The sequence below is a fragment of the Pipra filicauda genome, unplaced genomic scaffold (genome assembly GCF_003945595.2).
Source record: "Pipra filicauda isolate LSUMZ 115617 unplaced genomic scaffold, ASM394559v2 scaffold13_size5146498_pilon, whole genome shotgun sequence".
Lineage (NCBI taxonomy): Eukaryota > Metazoa > Chordata > Aves > Passeriformes > Pipridae > Pipra > Pipra filicauda.
In genome coordinates this window covers 29,333-43,109 of record NW_024103874.1, presented here as the reverse complement: position 1 = coordinate 43,109, position 13,777 = coordinate 29,333, and the positions used below count along the sequence as shown (strand labels likewise).

The 13,777-nt window shown below is 46.0% G+C and overlaps 1 protein-coding gene across 2 annotated transcripts; it reads left to right on the top strand.

Moving 5' to 3' along the window:
* Positions 1–477: 477 nt before the first annotated feature.
* Positions 478–12,035, top strand: ZFP64 (ZFP64 zinc finger protein). Of its 2 annotated transcripts, none has more exons than XM_027710670.2 (6): positions 478–529; positions 1,504–1,743; positions 3,162–3,323; positions 4,338–4,400; positions 5,007–5,258; positions 8,851–12,035. In XM_027710670.2, the coding sequence occupies exons 1-6, from the start codon at positions 478–480 to the stop codon at positions 10,149–10,151; spliced, it is 2,070 nt and encodes a 689-aa protein (XP_027566471.1). In that variant the 3' UTR covers positions 10,152–12,035. The 2 variants fall into 2 exon arrangements, with proteins under 2 accessions (XP_027566471.1, XP_027566472.1); XM_027710671.2 differs by lacking the exon at positions 478–529 and adding an exon at positions 773–1,319.
* The last annotated feature ends 1,742 nt before the right edge of the window (positions 12,036–13,777 follow it).

Sequence of the window (13,777 nt, the reverse complement as noted above, 5' to 3'; positions counted from 1 at the left end):
CCCGGGGCTGTGTGGGCGCAGGGCGAGCCCTCAGCCCGCGGCCATGGCGGGAGCGCGGCCGCCTCAGCGCTGCCACAGCGGGGACAGGCACGGGCAGGGCTTGGGGCTTAACGATGGCGACTTGGGCAGGGCTCGGGGTTTAATACAGGTTTAATGCTGGAGGTTTGGGCAGGGCTCGGGGTTTAATACAGGTTTAATGCTGGAGGTTTCGGGAGGGCGCGAGGTTTAATCCTGGGTTTAACGCTGGAGGTTTGGGGTTTAACAACGCCGCTTCGGCCGGCTCCTCAGGGCTGTCGCTGCCCGCGGCCGGCGGTCGCTGAGGGCACCGCCGCAGCCTCGCCGCCGCCACTGAGCATGCTCGGCTCCCGCACATCCGCCCGCGCTCGGCGGCCGCGGGACGCGGCGGGAGCGGTGCCCGGCGGCAGCGGCTCCCCCGGCCACAGCCCCGCGCGGGAGGCGCAGCGCGGCCCCGCCGCCATGAACGGCGGCGCGGCGGGGGCGGCGCCCGCCTTCCCCGGGCCCGTGCAGTGTAAGTGCCGCCGCGCCATGCGCGCTCCGGGGCCCGCGCGGCGGAAGCCCAATTGAGCCGGGGCCTGGGCAGGCCCCGAAACCTGAGTAGCGCAGGAAACGGGCGGGAGCGGAGCCCGGGAACCTGGCTGGGGGGCGGAGGGGAACCCGGGAATCTGCGTGAGCGCCGCGGCGCCGGGAAGGGCGGGGGGGTCGCGGTGGTAGCCGTGGTGTAGCCCATGGTCCGCGGGTCCTGGGCAGTGGTCAGTGGTCCGTGGGTCTTGGGTGGTGGTCCATGGCTCCCTGGGGGTGGTCCATAGTCCATGGGTCCTAGGCAGTGGTCCATGGGTCCCAGGCAGTCAGTGATCCATAGTCCATGGTCTACAATCCATGGATCCTAGGCAGTCGTCCATGGTCCATAGTCCATGATTGATAGTCCATGAGCCCCAGGCAGTGCTCCATGGTCTTTGGGACCCAGGCGGTGGTCCATGGCCCATGGATCCCAGACGGTGGTCCGTGGTTTGTAGCCCACGGATCCCAGGTGGTGGTCCATGCTCTGTAGGCCATGGTCTGTAGTCCATGGATCCCAGGTGTTGGTTCATGGTCTGTCATCCATGGATCCCAAGTGGTGGTCCATGCTCTGTAGTCCATGGTCTGTAGTCCATGGATCCCAGATGGTGGTCCATGCTCTACAGGCCATGGTCTGTAGTCCATGGATCCCAGGTGGTAGACGATGGTCTGTGGTCCATGGATCCCAGGCAGTGGTCCACAGATCCCAGGCAGGCTCTGTTGAGTGATGCTGCAGCCACTGGGTGAGTACCCCCTGCAGGACCCCGAGCCCTTTGGGGAAGCATCCCCCCACCCCACCTGGGGGTCCCGCAGTGACTCCACAGCTCAGGTCATGAGGGCAGCAGGATGTCCCTGTGCCCCTGGGAGCAGTGTCACCCACTCCCACTCCGTTGGGCTGAGCTCCTCACCGCGCTTCTGTCCCCGCAGTCCCCGGCGGCACCACGGTGCTGGTGGAGCTCACCCCCGACATCCACATCTGCGGCATCTGCAAGCAGCAGTTCAACAACCTGGACGCCTTCGTGGGGCACAAGCAGAGCGGGTGCCAGCTCACCAGTGCCACGGCCGGGGCCACCAGCACCGTCCAGTTTGTGTCGGAGGAAACGGTGCCGTCCACACAGGCACAGACCACGACCAGGACCATCGCCTCGGAGACACAGACCATCACAGGTAGCAGTGTCACACACCTGCAGCTTGGAGGCACTTGACTCGTGCCAAGTCTGGCACTGGAACAGGCTCCCCAGGGCAGTGGTCGCAGCCCCAAGGCTGCCAGAGCTCAAGGAGCATTTGGATGATGCTCTCAGGCACAGGGTGTGACTCTTGGGGATGGCCCTGTGCAGGGCCAGGAGCTGGACTCGATGATCTTTGTGGGTCCCTCCCAGTTCAGCATATTCTGTGATTCTGTGAAGTGGCAACATGACACAGCCCTCTGTTCATGTGTCCCCATCACACTCAGCTAAAACAGCAGTTCTCACATTAGTTGTCATGTACCCAAGAAAGAAAAATAGTGGTGTGCTGCCTCCTTGGGTTTGGAGTGACAATAGTTGCTTAATTTGCTAATTGAGATACACACTCTTGCAGAGAGTTGCTCAAGTCTATTGTGTTGTATAACCAACTTGTGCAAACTAATTAAAATTGTCAATACTTATGAAAAATAATGAAATTACTCTGCATTTTATTTTTTTTTAAGAGTGCTCTTGATGAAAAACAGACACAGAATTGCTGTCAGGCACCAATCCAGGCGTTTTTTTTTTGTGAGAACACTGCATTCTCTAACATTGCTCCCACAACTAATTGGCAGGAAAAATATTGCTCAAAATTTCTGCCTATGTGAAGGCTCAAGTGAGGTCCCGATCCTAGAGACATTTAAATAAAATTAGAATTTTGTTCCATGTATGAAGGTTTGCCCTTCTATATATAGTTTTGTTTTATTTTGGTGTAGGACCTTACTAAAATCCAAATTATTTGACTTTAATTTGGATAGACAGATTAAGGCAGAGAATCTGGAAGAGCAGTGAAACAAACTGAATTCAGGGCTCACTTCCAGGAATTTTTGTATTATAATCCCTCAACTCAGTGTGGGTTTTAGATGAGTCATTTTTCTGCTTCATATTTACTCATCTTTAAAATGAGGGCAGTTCTATCCATTTGCCCTTTTGGGGTACAGTGTTGTTTAATTGATTTAAAAGCTGCTACTTTGGCTGAGATAGTTTCACCTGTTGTTCTTGTGAGTAACAGCTAAAAACAGTAGAGTTGAAAGAGGCTGAACTTTTTTAACAATTATAAAAAAATTTGTTTGCATTTATGCCATTTTGACCACATTTGCCATGTAAATAAGGATTTTTTTTTTTCTCCTTTGGGCTATAGCACAGCCAGTGTCGAAAAACAAATATGGCTTTATTTGATATTTGGAAGAAAAAAGCCTTTTTCCTTTCCCCCTCCCTCAGGTAAATAGAAACACAGGAACAGGAATGGTGCTGGAAAAAAAAACCGGAATGTAGAAGTAATTCATGAAACTAGACAATAATTACATTTTTTTCTGATTAGAGAAGTTAATGTTCTCAAATTAAGCTCTTTTGTGTGTTTAGTTTCTGCCCCAGAGTTTGTTTTTGAGCATGGCTATCAAACCTACCTGCCCAGTGAGAGCAGTGAGCCTCCAGCTGCTGCTGTCGTGTCCACACCACCCAAAGCACGGTCCAAAAAGTCCACTGCCTCACTCACACAGAAGAAACTAAACTGCTGCTACCCAGGTAAGATGGGGTTTGTACCTCCTTGCTTTTCATTTGAGCAGTGGGAGGTGTCCTGTAGTGAATACACACGGCGGATTTGTCTGTCTTGAGCAGTTCAGACGTACAGAACCTGGAAGACAACCTGTTTACTGAGGGTGTGATGAACTACTAGTGATACCAGGAGTAGCTTTCCTGTTGATTTCACATATCCTCAGACTTTGGTCCTGCACTGTGATGTCCTCTGGTGATGCTGCAGTGGGTTTGAGTGGAGACTTTGGCCTCTGCCCACATCTGTGCCAATGTAAGGCTAGAATCTTGTTACCTTTTTGCTGACTGCCATTGTTGTATGAGAGAAATGTCATATATGAATTTGGCATTTCATGGTTTGCCTTTGATCATTTGGCATTTTTATGAGGATGAATTGAACCGTCTTTATAAAATGGTCTCTTATTTGGAGACCTAATGAGTGAAAACCCTGCAGGACACAGAAAATGAGCACAGAACCATCCATGTTAGCTGAGTAGTTCTGTTCATGGTGGCAGAAGGTTCCATCTCTTTTCTTAAACTTGCCTTAATTTGAAAGGCACATTTGAGATGCTGAGCTTTCATTTCTCTACTCTAGAACTGTAGCCTTTTCCACTTGAACAGAATTCCTGAATGGAGAGCTATTACCTGAGTTCCCAGTTGCACTAACTGGAAGTCTTATGCGGAATGGATTAGTTCCCCCAGCATCCCTTGTGCCCAGTGAAGAGCATCTCAGACCCTGGGCAGAGATTCCAGTGACCCTTGTTCCAAAGCTTTCAGAAAAAGGTAGGAGTGGATTGCCTCCAAGGAGAAGCATTAGAAAACTGAAGTAAGCTGGTCACTCTTTTAAGCGGATGGGAGTAAACAAGATGGGGATTTCATTCTCTGTTCATACTGAATTTTAAACAAATGTTATTGAAAATAAAGAAAATGCCTAGAATTTCGTAGTGTATTTTTATTGTTTTGTTAGATTTTCCTTGAATTTAATGGTCTCGATCTTACCATTTCCAGGCTGCCAGTTCAAGACTTCCTATGGCATGAAGGATATGGAACGTCATCTACGAACACACACAGGTTTATATAGTTGCTGTATTTTAGTTTTGGTTTGTTTCCTCCTTTTATCTTTTTGCCAAAAGGTATTTTCCTATGAAATAACGTTTCTATAGACAGAATGTACACATAAGTCTGTACCTTCTAGTATTGTACTGCCCTGTGTCTGAAGAATTACCCTCTTTGGGCAAGCCATGTCCCACCATGGGCAGTCCCACTGACAGCTGTGAGACATGAACACTGGACATTGATTGAAGGCACAGGGATGCAGACCATGGGTTTATCAGGGAGCATGTGTTTATGTGGTGGAAGTACATAAACCCAGAAGTTTATTCTTCATATGAAACAGTAATTCTATAATTTTACCTCCCCTCCCCCTAAACCTCAATATCAGAGTTGTAAAGGCAGAAAGTTCCAAAGTAACTGCTAAATTCGTTGCACCTCTGCCTGCAGCTTTCTGAAGCATAAAAGAACTCTTTAGCTAATAGGATGGCTGGTGAAATGCAGTGTCCAGCTTCTGAAAACCAGTCCCTTTTCTGTCGAGTGTTTGGTGTGTGTTTGTTTGTTTTATCACAACATCCTTATGACGCAAAAATTCACCGTGCGTCGCTGCCCTTCCGCTCGTTCCAGGAGACAAACCCCACAAGTGTGAGGTTTGCAGCAAGTGTTTCAGCAGGAAGGACAAGCTGAAGATGCACATGAGGTGCCACACGGGGGTGAAGCCCTACAAGTGCAAGCACTGTGAGTACGCGGCCGCCGACAGCAGCAGCCTCAACAAGCACCAGCGCATCCACTCCAACGAGCGCCCCTTCAAGTGCCAGATCTGCCCCTACGCCAGTCGCAACTCCAGCCAGCTCACTGTGCACCTCAGGTCCCACACAGGTACCTTCTCAGGCTTGTCAGGGTCAAATGCATGCAGGCACCCCGAAAATACCAGGCAGTGGAAGGATTTAGGGGAATTTCTTTCCAAAGTCGAGAACACGTTTAACATCTCGGCGCAAATCTGCACCGGTCCAAGGAAAAGACACACCCCCCGTTCTTCTCAGGGCTTTTGTCATCCCTGACCCTCCTGCTGTGGGGGCCTTCAAACATACCTACAAGAACTTATCTTCTCTCATAGCCAGTAGTCAGCTCTTCTGGAATGCAGGAGGAGAAAACATCTGAAACTGTCTCTGGGAAAGATGTCTTCTTCCAGCCAGGAAACCTTCCTTAAGCAAAAAACCCTAATCTCCTCCTAGTAAAATCTTCTTGAAGGGTCTTCTACATTTACAGGCTAAAATTCAGATCTCTAAAGCTTTGAAGGTCCTAGGGAAAATTTAAAAAGTCATGCAGGTGTCAGGATGCCCAAAAGGGCTGATTCAGATTCTCAAAATCACTGGTGCATCCACCTTCTGTGAACTTCTTAGATATAGAATCTAGTAGGGCAATCCAGCTCTACTAAAAATACCTGGAAGCAATAAGAAGACAGGTCTGATTCTTGGTAGACTTTCTGCTAAATTGATTTTGAAACTGCCTGTTAGATGTTCTCAGACCGGTAGAACTGAAGGATCTAATTTATTGATTGATTAAGAGCATGGAGGTTTCTGTGTCTCTCAGATCTGGTCCACTCTATTAGAAACATTGAAATTACTTTATAATTGAACTAGTTATATCAGTACAAAACTTAGCTGCATAATTTAATCTTTCTTGCATCAGTAAAATAGCAAGTAATTAGCAATTTAAGTGACATTTTTGGTGACCTTTCTGTGTGGTACCTTCCCTGTGCAGACTGATGAACATTAACAGTGTAGGATGAGCAGCCAGAACTGTATTTTGCTCATGGAATTTTTGCTCTATGGATAGAAAGCTTCAGCCCCCAGGCTTATAACCATTGCATCATTTTCTATTTGCTTTGTTTGCAAATGTCTGTCTTTTTTATATCTGTTCCAGGAAGAGGTTTGCTGTAAAGATACTGTTGTACTGTTGTCTTCGTACAGTTGTCTCTGTATTTTGTTTTTCATCTAATCCAGGGTAATGGATTACTTTCTGTGTTGTCTTTTATACGTTTGATTAGTTCTGTGAATTTTAGCTGCAAGGTGGTTATGGTTCAGTGATTATTAGATTAGCTTTGAACCTGTCCTGCATCTGATTCTGGATTCGAGTCCTAAACAACAGTAGTTTGGATGTGTGCAAGATGGGATTTGTTTTGAGTAGATAAAGGAAATAAATCCCTTGTGCATTGTGAAGGAGGGGAGGGTTAAACCACTCTTTCTCTAACAAAAAAGAATCTTTTATACCTCAAAAATCTTCACAAATTTGCTGAAAGGAGGCACAAGAATTTTGAAAGTAATCATTTCATCCCTGTCATGTTACAAAGCTGTTGTGCACAAAACCAATTTTAGGAGAAAAGGACTGGTATGTAGAATATATTGCTTACTGGAATTTAATTAATTATTCTTAGAAGGTAAGTGTAATCTACATTGCTCAGAGTGAGATCACCTGCACAGCAGTACTCCTGTTAATTGGAGTAAAACTTCTCTTAGAATTAATAATTCCGGGGTCAGACACAACTTTTTGAGGTATATTCAGGCAGTGTCAATTATGGGCAGAAATGTAAAGAAATACACATAGTAGACCATTCTTTAAGCAAACAGAACCAGCATACTTTGCTTCATTCAGTAAAATTAGTAATTTATCTCATATATTGAGATATATATTTTTCACATATTGTGCTACTCTGTATATGAAAATTAAGTCATTGAAATACGAACTGTGCCTTCATCAGCAAAGCAGATAAAAATTCAGTAGCTGAGTGTGCAGCTGAGACTGTAAAATAAACTAGATGAACAAACAGTGCATCTTCATTAATAAAATCTGTTTAATACAGATAGTACGTTATGTATCTCAATTATTAAACAGATACATGGATTAGCACAGTAGGCCACAACTTGATTTGAAAAATATGCAGCTAAACCTATGACATATGTAGCTGGGTAAGCAAATTATGCAAAATTATACAGCTATCACAAACTCTATAAAATATTAACCTATAAAATAAATCAGCCATTTGCAGTTTGATTATTAAAGAGGATAAATGTTTGTTGAACTAAACACACTTTCTTTTTCCTTCTCTCTCCAAGGGTGTCTTAGTACCTAATAACACAATTCTTCCACTTTTTCAAAATAATACCTACCTAAAGACTTCTTGTTCAGGTATTTTAGAGAACTACACATTTAGATTAAGAGAAAAAGGAAACAGTTATTTAGTTAGGTTGCTAAGCTTGCTTTGGATTTGTTTTTTTTTAATGACTTCAGAATGAAGTCACTGGTCTTTACCCTGGATTTGATTATGCATTAAGCAGAGCTCCACCTTAACGTGGTCATGCATGTTGTGACATAAGCCTGTAAATAAAGGAAATGCAAAATAGTGGGTTAGATCCAGGCAACTGGAATGGTTATTAGGGAGAATCACATAAACAGGCTTATGGAGACCTTGCAGATGTGTGTTCATTTTTCATGCTTTATCAGTTAAGAGTTTGAATGCAAACTGATCTTATATGACCTGTGGAACATTACTGGGTGTGATACATGGTGCAAATATCTCTGTCTTGGTTGCTGCAATGCCAGAAGAACAAAAGCTCAGTGTTACTTTTCTATGTAAACACACTTCTCCAGAGTCACATACTTTTTCACAGTCTCACATTTGTCTTTTCCAGGTGAATTTACGTAGCTGTGATCCCTCTTTTTTCCTTTTTTTCCCTTGTAACTGTGGTACTGCTATGGTTGTGCAGTCAGCTGACACTGACCCGGGTATGGACTTCTGTCCCTACATCTCCCTCTCTCCTGGATTTTCCACTGCCTTCCTGTGCCAGCCAAATGAACCAGGCCAAAAAAACTCATCTGTTTTTCTGGTCAACTAATCTAACTCAGCAAATGTACAGGGAAGGCAGTAAGGGATATATGGTTAAGGTATATATGGTTGAGCAGTAAGGCTGGTGTCCATTAAGCACTTGTTTCTGCAGCAGCCTACCCTTTACATAGGCTTAAAGTTAACCTGCAAGCCTCCTTGTAAGTCTTGTGGTGTAATCCTGAGGCATGGATGTGTTTACGTTGTTTCCTTAGACTTAAAAATACAGCAGCTGTTAAAGTTACAGTGTTTATATTTATTAATTTTACACGCTAGTCGAGATATCCTGTTGCTAAAGAGAGACAAATGAGATACTTCAGTCGCTTCTCTGGAGCACACTGAGCAGTTTTATACACAAAATGAACTAAAAATGGAGAATTTCCAAGGGTCAGTTGTGAAAAAGCAATAGATGTGGGCAGGTGTGCTCATGGAGAGTTTGCACACAAATATGTCAGACGGGGTGATAATCCTGTGCATTGAAGTTCTTGTCATCTGGAAAATACACTGGGAGTTTAGAACAAGTCACCTGTACATAATTCATTAGATCTCGGTGTCTCATTGTAATTTGAGCTGTGGGTTGTGTTGCAGGAGATGCTCCTTTCCAGTGTCAGATGTGCCCTGCTAAGTTTAAGATCAACTCTGACCTGAAGAGGCACATGCGTGTGCACTCCGGAGAGAAACCCTACAAGTGTGAGTTCTGCGAGGTCCGCTGCGCCATGAAGGGCAACCTGAAGTCCCACATCCGGATCAAGCACAGCATGGAGAACACTCTCAAGTGTCCAGAGTGCGACTTTCAGTGTGGAAACAAAACCAGCCTTCGGCAACACATCCGAACTCACCAGCCCGAGCAGCCAGTGAAGTGCTCGGAGTGCAGCTACTCGTGCTCCAACAAGGCAGCGCTGAAGGTGCACGAGAGGATCCACTGCAAAGATCGGCCCTTCAAGTGTGAGTTCTGCAGCTTTGACACGAAGCAGCGCAGCAACCTGACCACCCACGTCAGGAAAGCTCATGGAGACAAAGTCAAGACCAAGAAGCAGTCCATGGAGAAGAAGGAAGGAGACAGGCCAAAGCAAGGTGGCTCCAGGCAAGTTGCCAAATTGGATGCCAAGAAAGCATTTAAGTGTGACCTGTGTGATGCTTCCTTTGTCCGAGAAGATTCCCTCAGGAGTCATAAGAAGCAGCACAGTCTGTATAATGGATCTAAACATAACGAGCTGGCTGTCCTGCAGCTCCAGATGGACCCCAGCCGGCAGAACAGTGCCCCCATCACCGTCAGCCACCTCCAGGTCCCACTGCAGCCTGCTCAGGTTTCTCCATACAACGAGGGGAGGGTCAAGATCATCGTGGGCCACCAGGTCCCTCAAACCAACAGCATTGTCCAGGCTGCCTCGGTGAACGTGGTGCCTCCTGCCCTGGTCAGCCAGGGCCAGGAGGAGCTGCCGGCCAACGGCCGCTTGCAGCTGCTGGGCCAGGTGAGCCTGGTGGCCCCAGCCCCCCCTGCCATGGCCTCAGGGGACACCGGGCCCGTGGCACAGCCGGCAGTGCTGCTCACCACCCACGACCAGGGTGATGGCAGTGCCCTGCACCAGGCTCTGATTCCTGCTGCCCCCGTCAGCAGCCACGAGGCTGCCGCCAGCCAGGCCTTCATCACCAGCTCCGGCATCAGCTGCTCCGACTTGGAGGGCCTGAATGCCTTGATACAGGAAGGGGCAACAGAAGTGACTGTGGTCAGTGATGGGGGGCAGAGTATAACGGTGTCCACTGCAGCTCCCCCTCCTCCCATCTTCTCTTCCTCCTCCCACACTGAAGCCCCAAAGCAGACCTACTCCATCATCCAGAGTGGAGCACACACAGCTCTGCTGTGCCCAGCAGACTCCATACCAGATTAGTCACAAACACTGTTCCTGCTCACATCTCTCTCTCAGAGGCAGTGCTGAGCTCAGCAGAAATCCATAGGACATCAGTGACTGCAGGACTTATCCTCCAAAGCCAAATATACATTTTACTTGTCTGTACATGGAAACATTCTTGTTCCTGAAGAGGAGGATGTATTTATATATATTTATGTGCCTCTATTGAGATGGGAGGCTGTGTTCTTTGTAAAATCTGAGCATCAAAGCAAGTGTTGCCAGTGTCCCCAAGCAGTGAGATTCCCACAGTATGGCTCCTGTATTATGCTGCCTAAAATAAGAAAGCCTCACCTTATGCTGAATTACTATCCCAGCAGTCTTTTTCTTTTATACACACACAAAAAGACAAAAGTTTGAGCCATTCTGAAGTTTATTTTAGTGAAGTGTCTTTCAGTTCCATGCTGTGTGTGCATTCACTGCTCCTGGCTGATCTCTGAGAAATCCCTAGTACTGGGTCTAATCCAGCCCTGGTAAAGTTTAGTGGGGCTGTTCCTTAGTATCTGTAGAAATTGCTGGAACCTGGCACTTGGAAATACTTAGGCAGAAGACCAGGTGATTGTTTTTAGAAAACAAAAGAATTTTGTCCCTTCATCAGTAGTAACTAACTTTGTTAGCAAGAACACAATTGCAAAGTATCTCCCTCCCTGGCACAGTGATCTCTGTCAGAGGCACCTGTGATTTAAAGAGAAAAATGACTGCAAATATATTTTTTACAAACACTCCTAACATTTTGGTTTTATTTTGATGCTGCCTGTTTGGAGTTGCATGGGTAGTAAAAGTGCTTTACAGTTTGAGTCTCACTCATGTAGGGCTTGCATGTCAGAGACTCTGCTGATGGAGCTTTCAAAGGGCTCCAGCTGGACAAGAAACTTCTGCCTGGGACATGGGACAGGAGGTGGTGGCCATGGGCTGAGGGGTTAGAGCTGGTGGCTGTACATGACTGCAAAGGGGTGGTAATCTGATTTTAAGACAAAAGTTTGGCTGTGATATCTGAGTTTTGAGATGTGACAAGAACTAATATGACAGCTGTAGTTGGACAAAGTACTGATATTGGTGGGTAAGGTGGGCAGGCTTTTGGGTGTAGAAAGTTACACCAAGCCTACAAACTTCTAAGTGCAAATGTACCACAATTTGGCAACTAAAAAAGGCAATTAATTTTCCCATACTCGTTGGTGTAAGTGAACTCTGCAGGGAGGGTTTCCTGAGCTCCACGTATTCTGTGTCATCCATAGGTGGTGCCAGAGGCCCAAAGAAACTTTGGAGTGTGCTCTGTTCTCCTGGATGATGTTTCCTGTTTAAGAGTTCCCTGCTCTTAACTCTACCCGGTAAAAGCATTTCCAAATTCACTTCTAGAAGACGTTACAAAAAGCCTGGCTGTAAAAATCTTACTTTCACCTAAGATAAAAAGCAGCAAATAAAAAGAAATGTCCAACATTTTCTACATGAAGCAGATCTGTGGCCAAAACTTATCTCACAATTTATGTTAAACTGGTAATTTTTTACTCCCTGTTCGTATTCCGTACATAGTTGACAGCTACAGAATTGTCGGGCACTGCAAGAATGCCACAAAATGTGGGATTCCGAGGAAGTTGATGGTTTGAACTGCAATTTATGTGTGTTTGCCCTTGCCTCCAGCCCTGCAAGGGTGCCAGGGGATGCACCTCCAGGGATCTCACCTTCAATCTAATGTCACACTTAAGGTTACACAGCTCTGTTACCTGCACTGCAGTTTCACAAAAAGCCTCCTTTATCTTCTAAAATAGGAAACCAGCAGATTTGTCATATTGTAAAGACTCCCCTTGGTTCTGGTCCTCCCTGTGCCTCGAAGATAAACAGGAAAGATAATAAAATGGTGTGAATGAATAGACAAAGCTTAGTGCTGCTTCTTTAACATTGTTAGGCTGATTGCATCATGTTTCAGTGAACAATCTAGAGACTTCTTTTCCTCCACCCTAAAAAAAAAAGCAGCTGATAACCCAGGCTGACATGGGGGCAATTTATTTTCAATTTTCTCTTCCAATATTCCAGCTTTATTTCTGTGTATGACAGTAATGGTCTTTGTGTTTTGGAGCTGGCAGAAGCAGATTGTTTTAATCTCTGATATTCATTTAATACATTCTTCATGTTATCAACAGAACTATCCCTGGAGAGAGCCTGGTAATTCATAACAAGTGTCTCTTGTAGAGCTCACTTGCTTTTGAGCACATGGTAAATAAATCCTATCCCTCCCTCCCCAGAGATCTGCCAGAGCCTCAGAGCTCTGGAGCAAGTTGTCTTTTTCCAGGACGAAATACTGGGATGGATTTTTGTTCCTGCTGCCCGGAGATCCCCAAGCTCCCCTGGTAAGTGTTGAGCCCCAGGAGCATGACTTAGTCCTGCTCACTGGTTACAAAATGGGTGATGCTCTGGCTCTGAGAGGGAAATGTAAAACTAAATATTCCAAGGTTTGCTTCCTCCAGGACATCCCTGGCAGGTTCCGTTCTCTGCACAGACTTGTGCTTTTTACAGTTTGGTTGTGGGGTCCCAAGTGTGAGTTTACAGCGTGTTCCCTCCTCCCTCCTGCGTGAGGGCAAATCTGGCTGCTTAAAGAGCTGAGGTGACACAGAGGCAGAGCACTGGGCAGGCAGTGGAGCGTGGCCTGTGTGCATTTCAATAACCCAACCCCTGCTCTTGGGCCTTCCCAGCCTTTGGGGATTTTGTTGCTGTTACTCCATGACACTGCTTTGTAAACCCAGACCGAGTATCCCATGAGCTGAGGCTCATCCTCCACAAGACCCGCTCGAATGTGCTGTCCCCTCGTGTTTCTGGGAGGTAGAAACACTCAGCAGGAAAAGAAAACTCCAAAGAAAAGTTTGTCTTGGACACCTTTAATTGTGTGTTGGGGAGGCTGGTGTGGGAGTGAGCCCCATCTCAGTGTCCTCAGCAAGGTTCGGTGTTGAGTTTGAGCAGCAAACCAGCAGCACTCCCGATTGAGCCCTGCCAGTGGTGCTTAACCTTTCAGGTGGTTTTGATAAAAACTTTAGCTGTCATTTGCATCAAAATGGCACATTCCTGCTCAAAACCAGCCTCAATTTGTCCTGTGCACAGGGGGGTTACTGGATATGCAGATGCCCCTCCTGGATGGGTGAATGGGATCAAGTCTGATCTCATCTCAACCTGAGATGAGACCTAAAACCAAAGCTGGGTCCTTTGGTATCTGGGGCAAAACCAAACTTATATTGAATACACGTGGGGTTTGCAGTTAAAAAGTTGAGACCAAAATATTTCCCATTCATTTTGGCAGAGCTATTTATTGCTATTATCATCTGACTGCACTGGAAAGTACCTTCTGTTATGGGGTTTAAAATGTTAGAGCCATGCCAATACATTTTTTCTCTACATTACAAACAACTGTGGAAAGGCTTCTTTTTTTTTTAGATACCTTTATTTTAGTCTGTATTTCTGATTATTTATTTATTTTGTTGGTGGTCAAAATAGACTCAGCTGTCCTTTTTGCCATTTGGTGCTCTGGTGTCTGTAAAAATATTTGCTGTGTCCCCAATGGAAAGACTTCTATCCTATAATTTCAGGAATATTGACTGGATACTCTAATGGCTTTTTACATC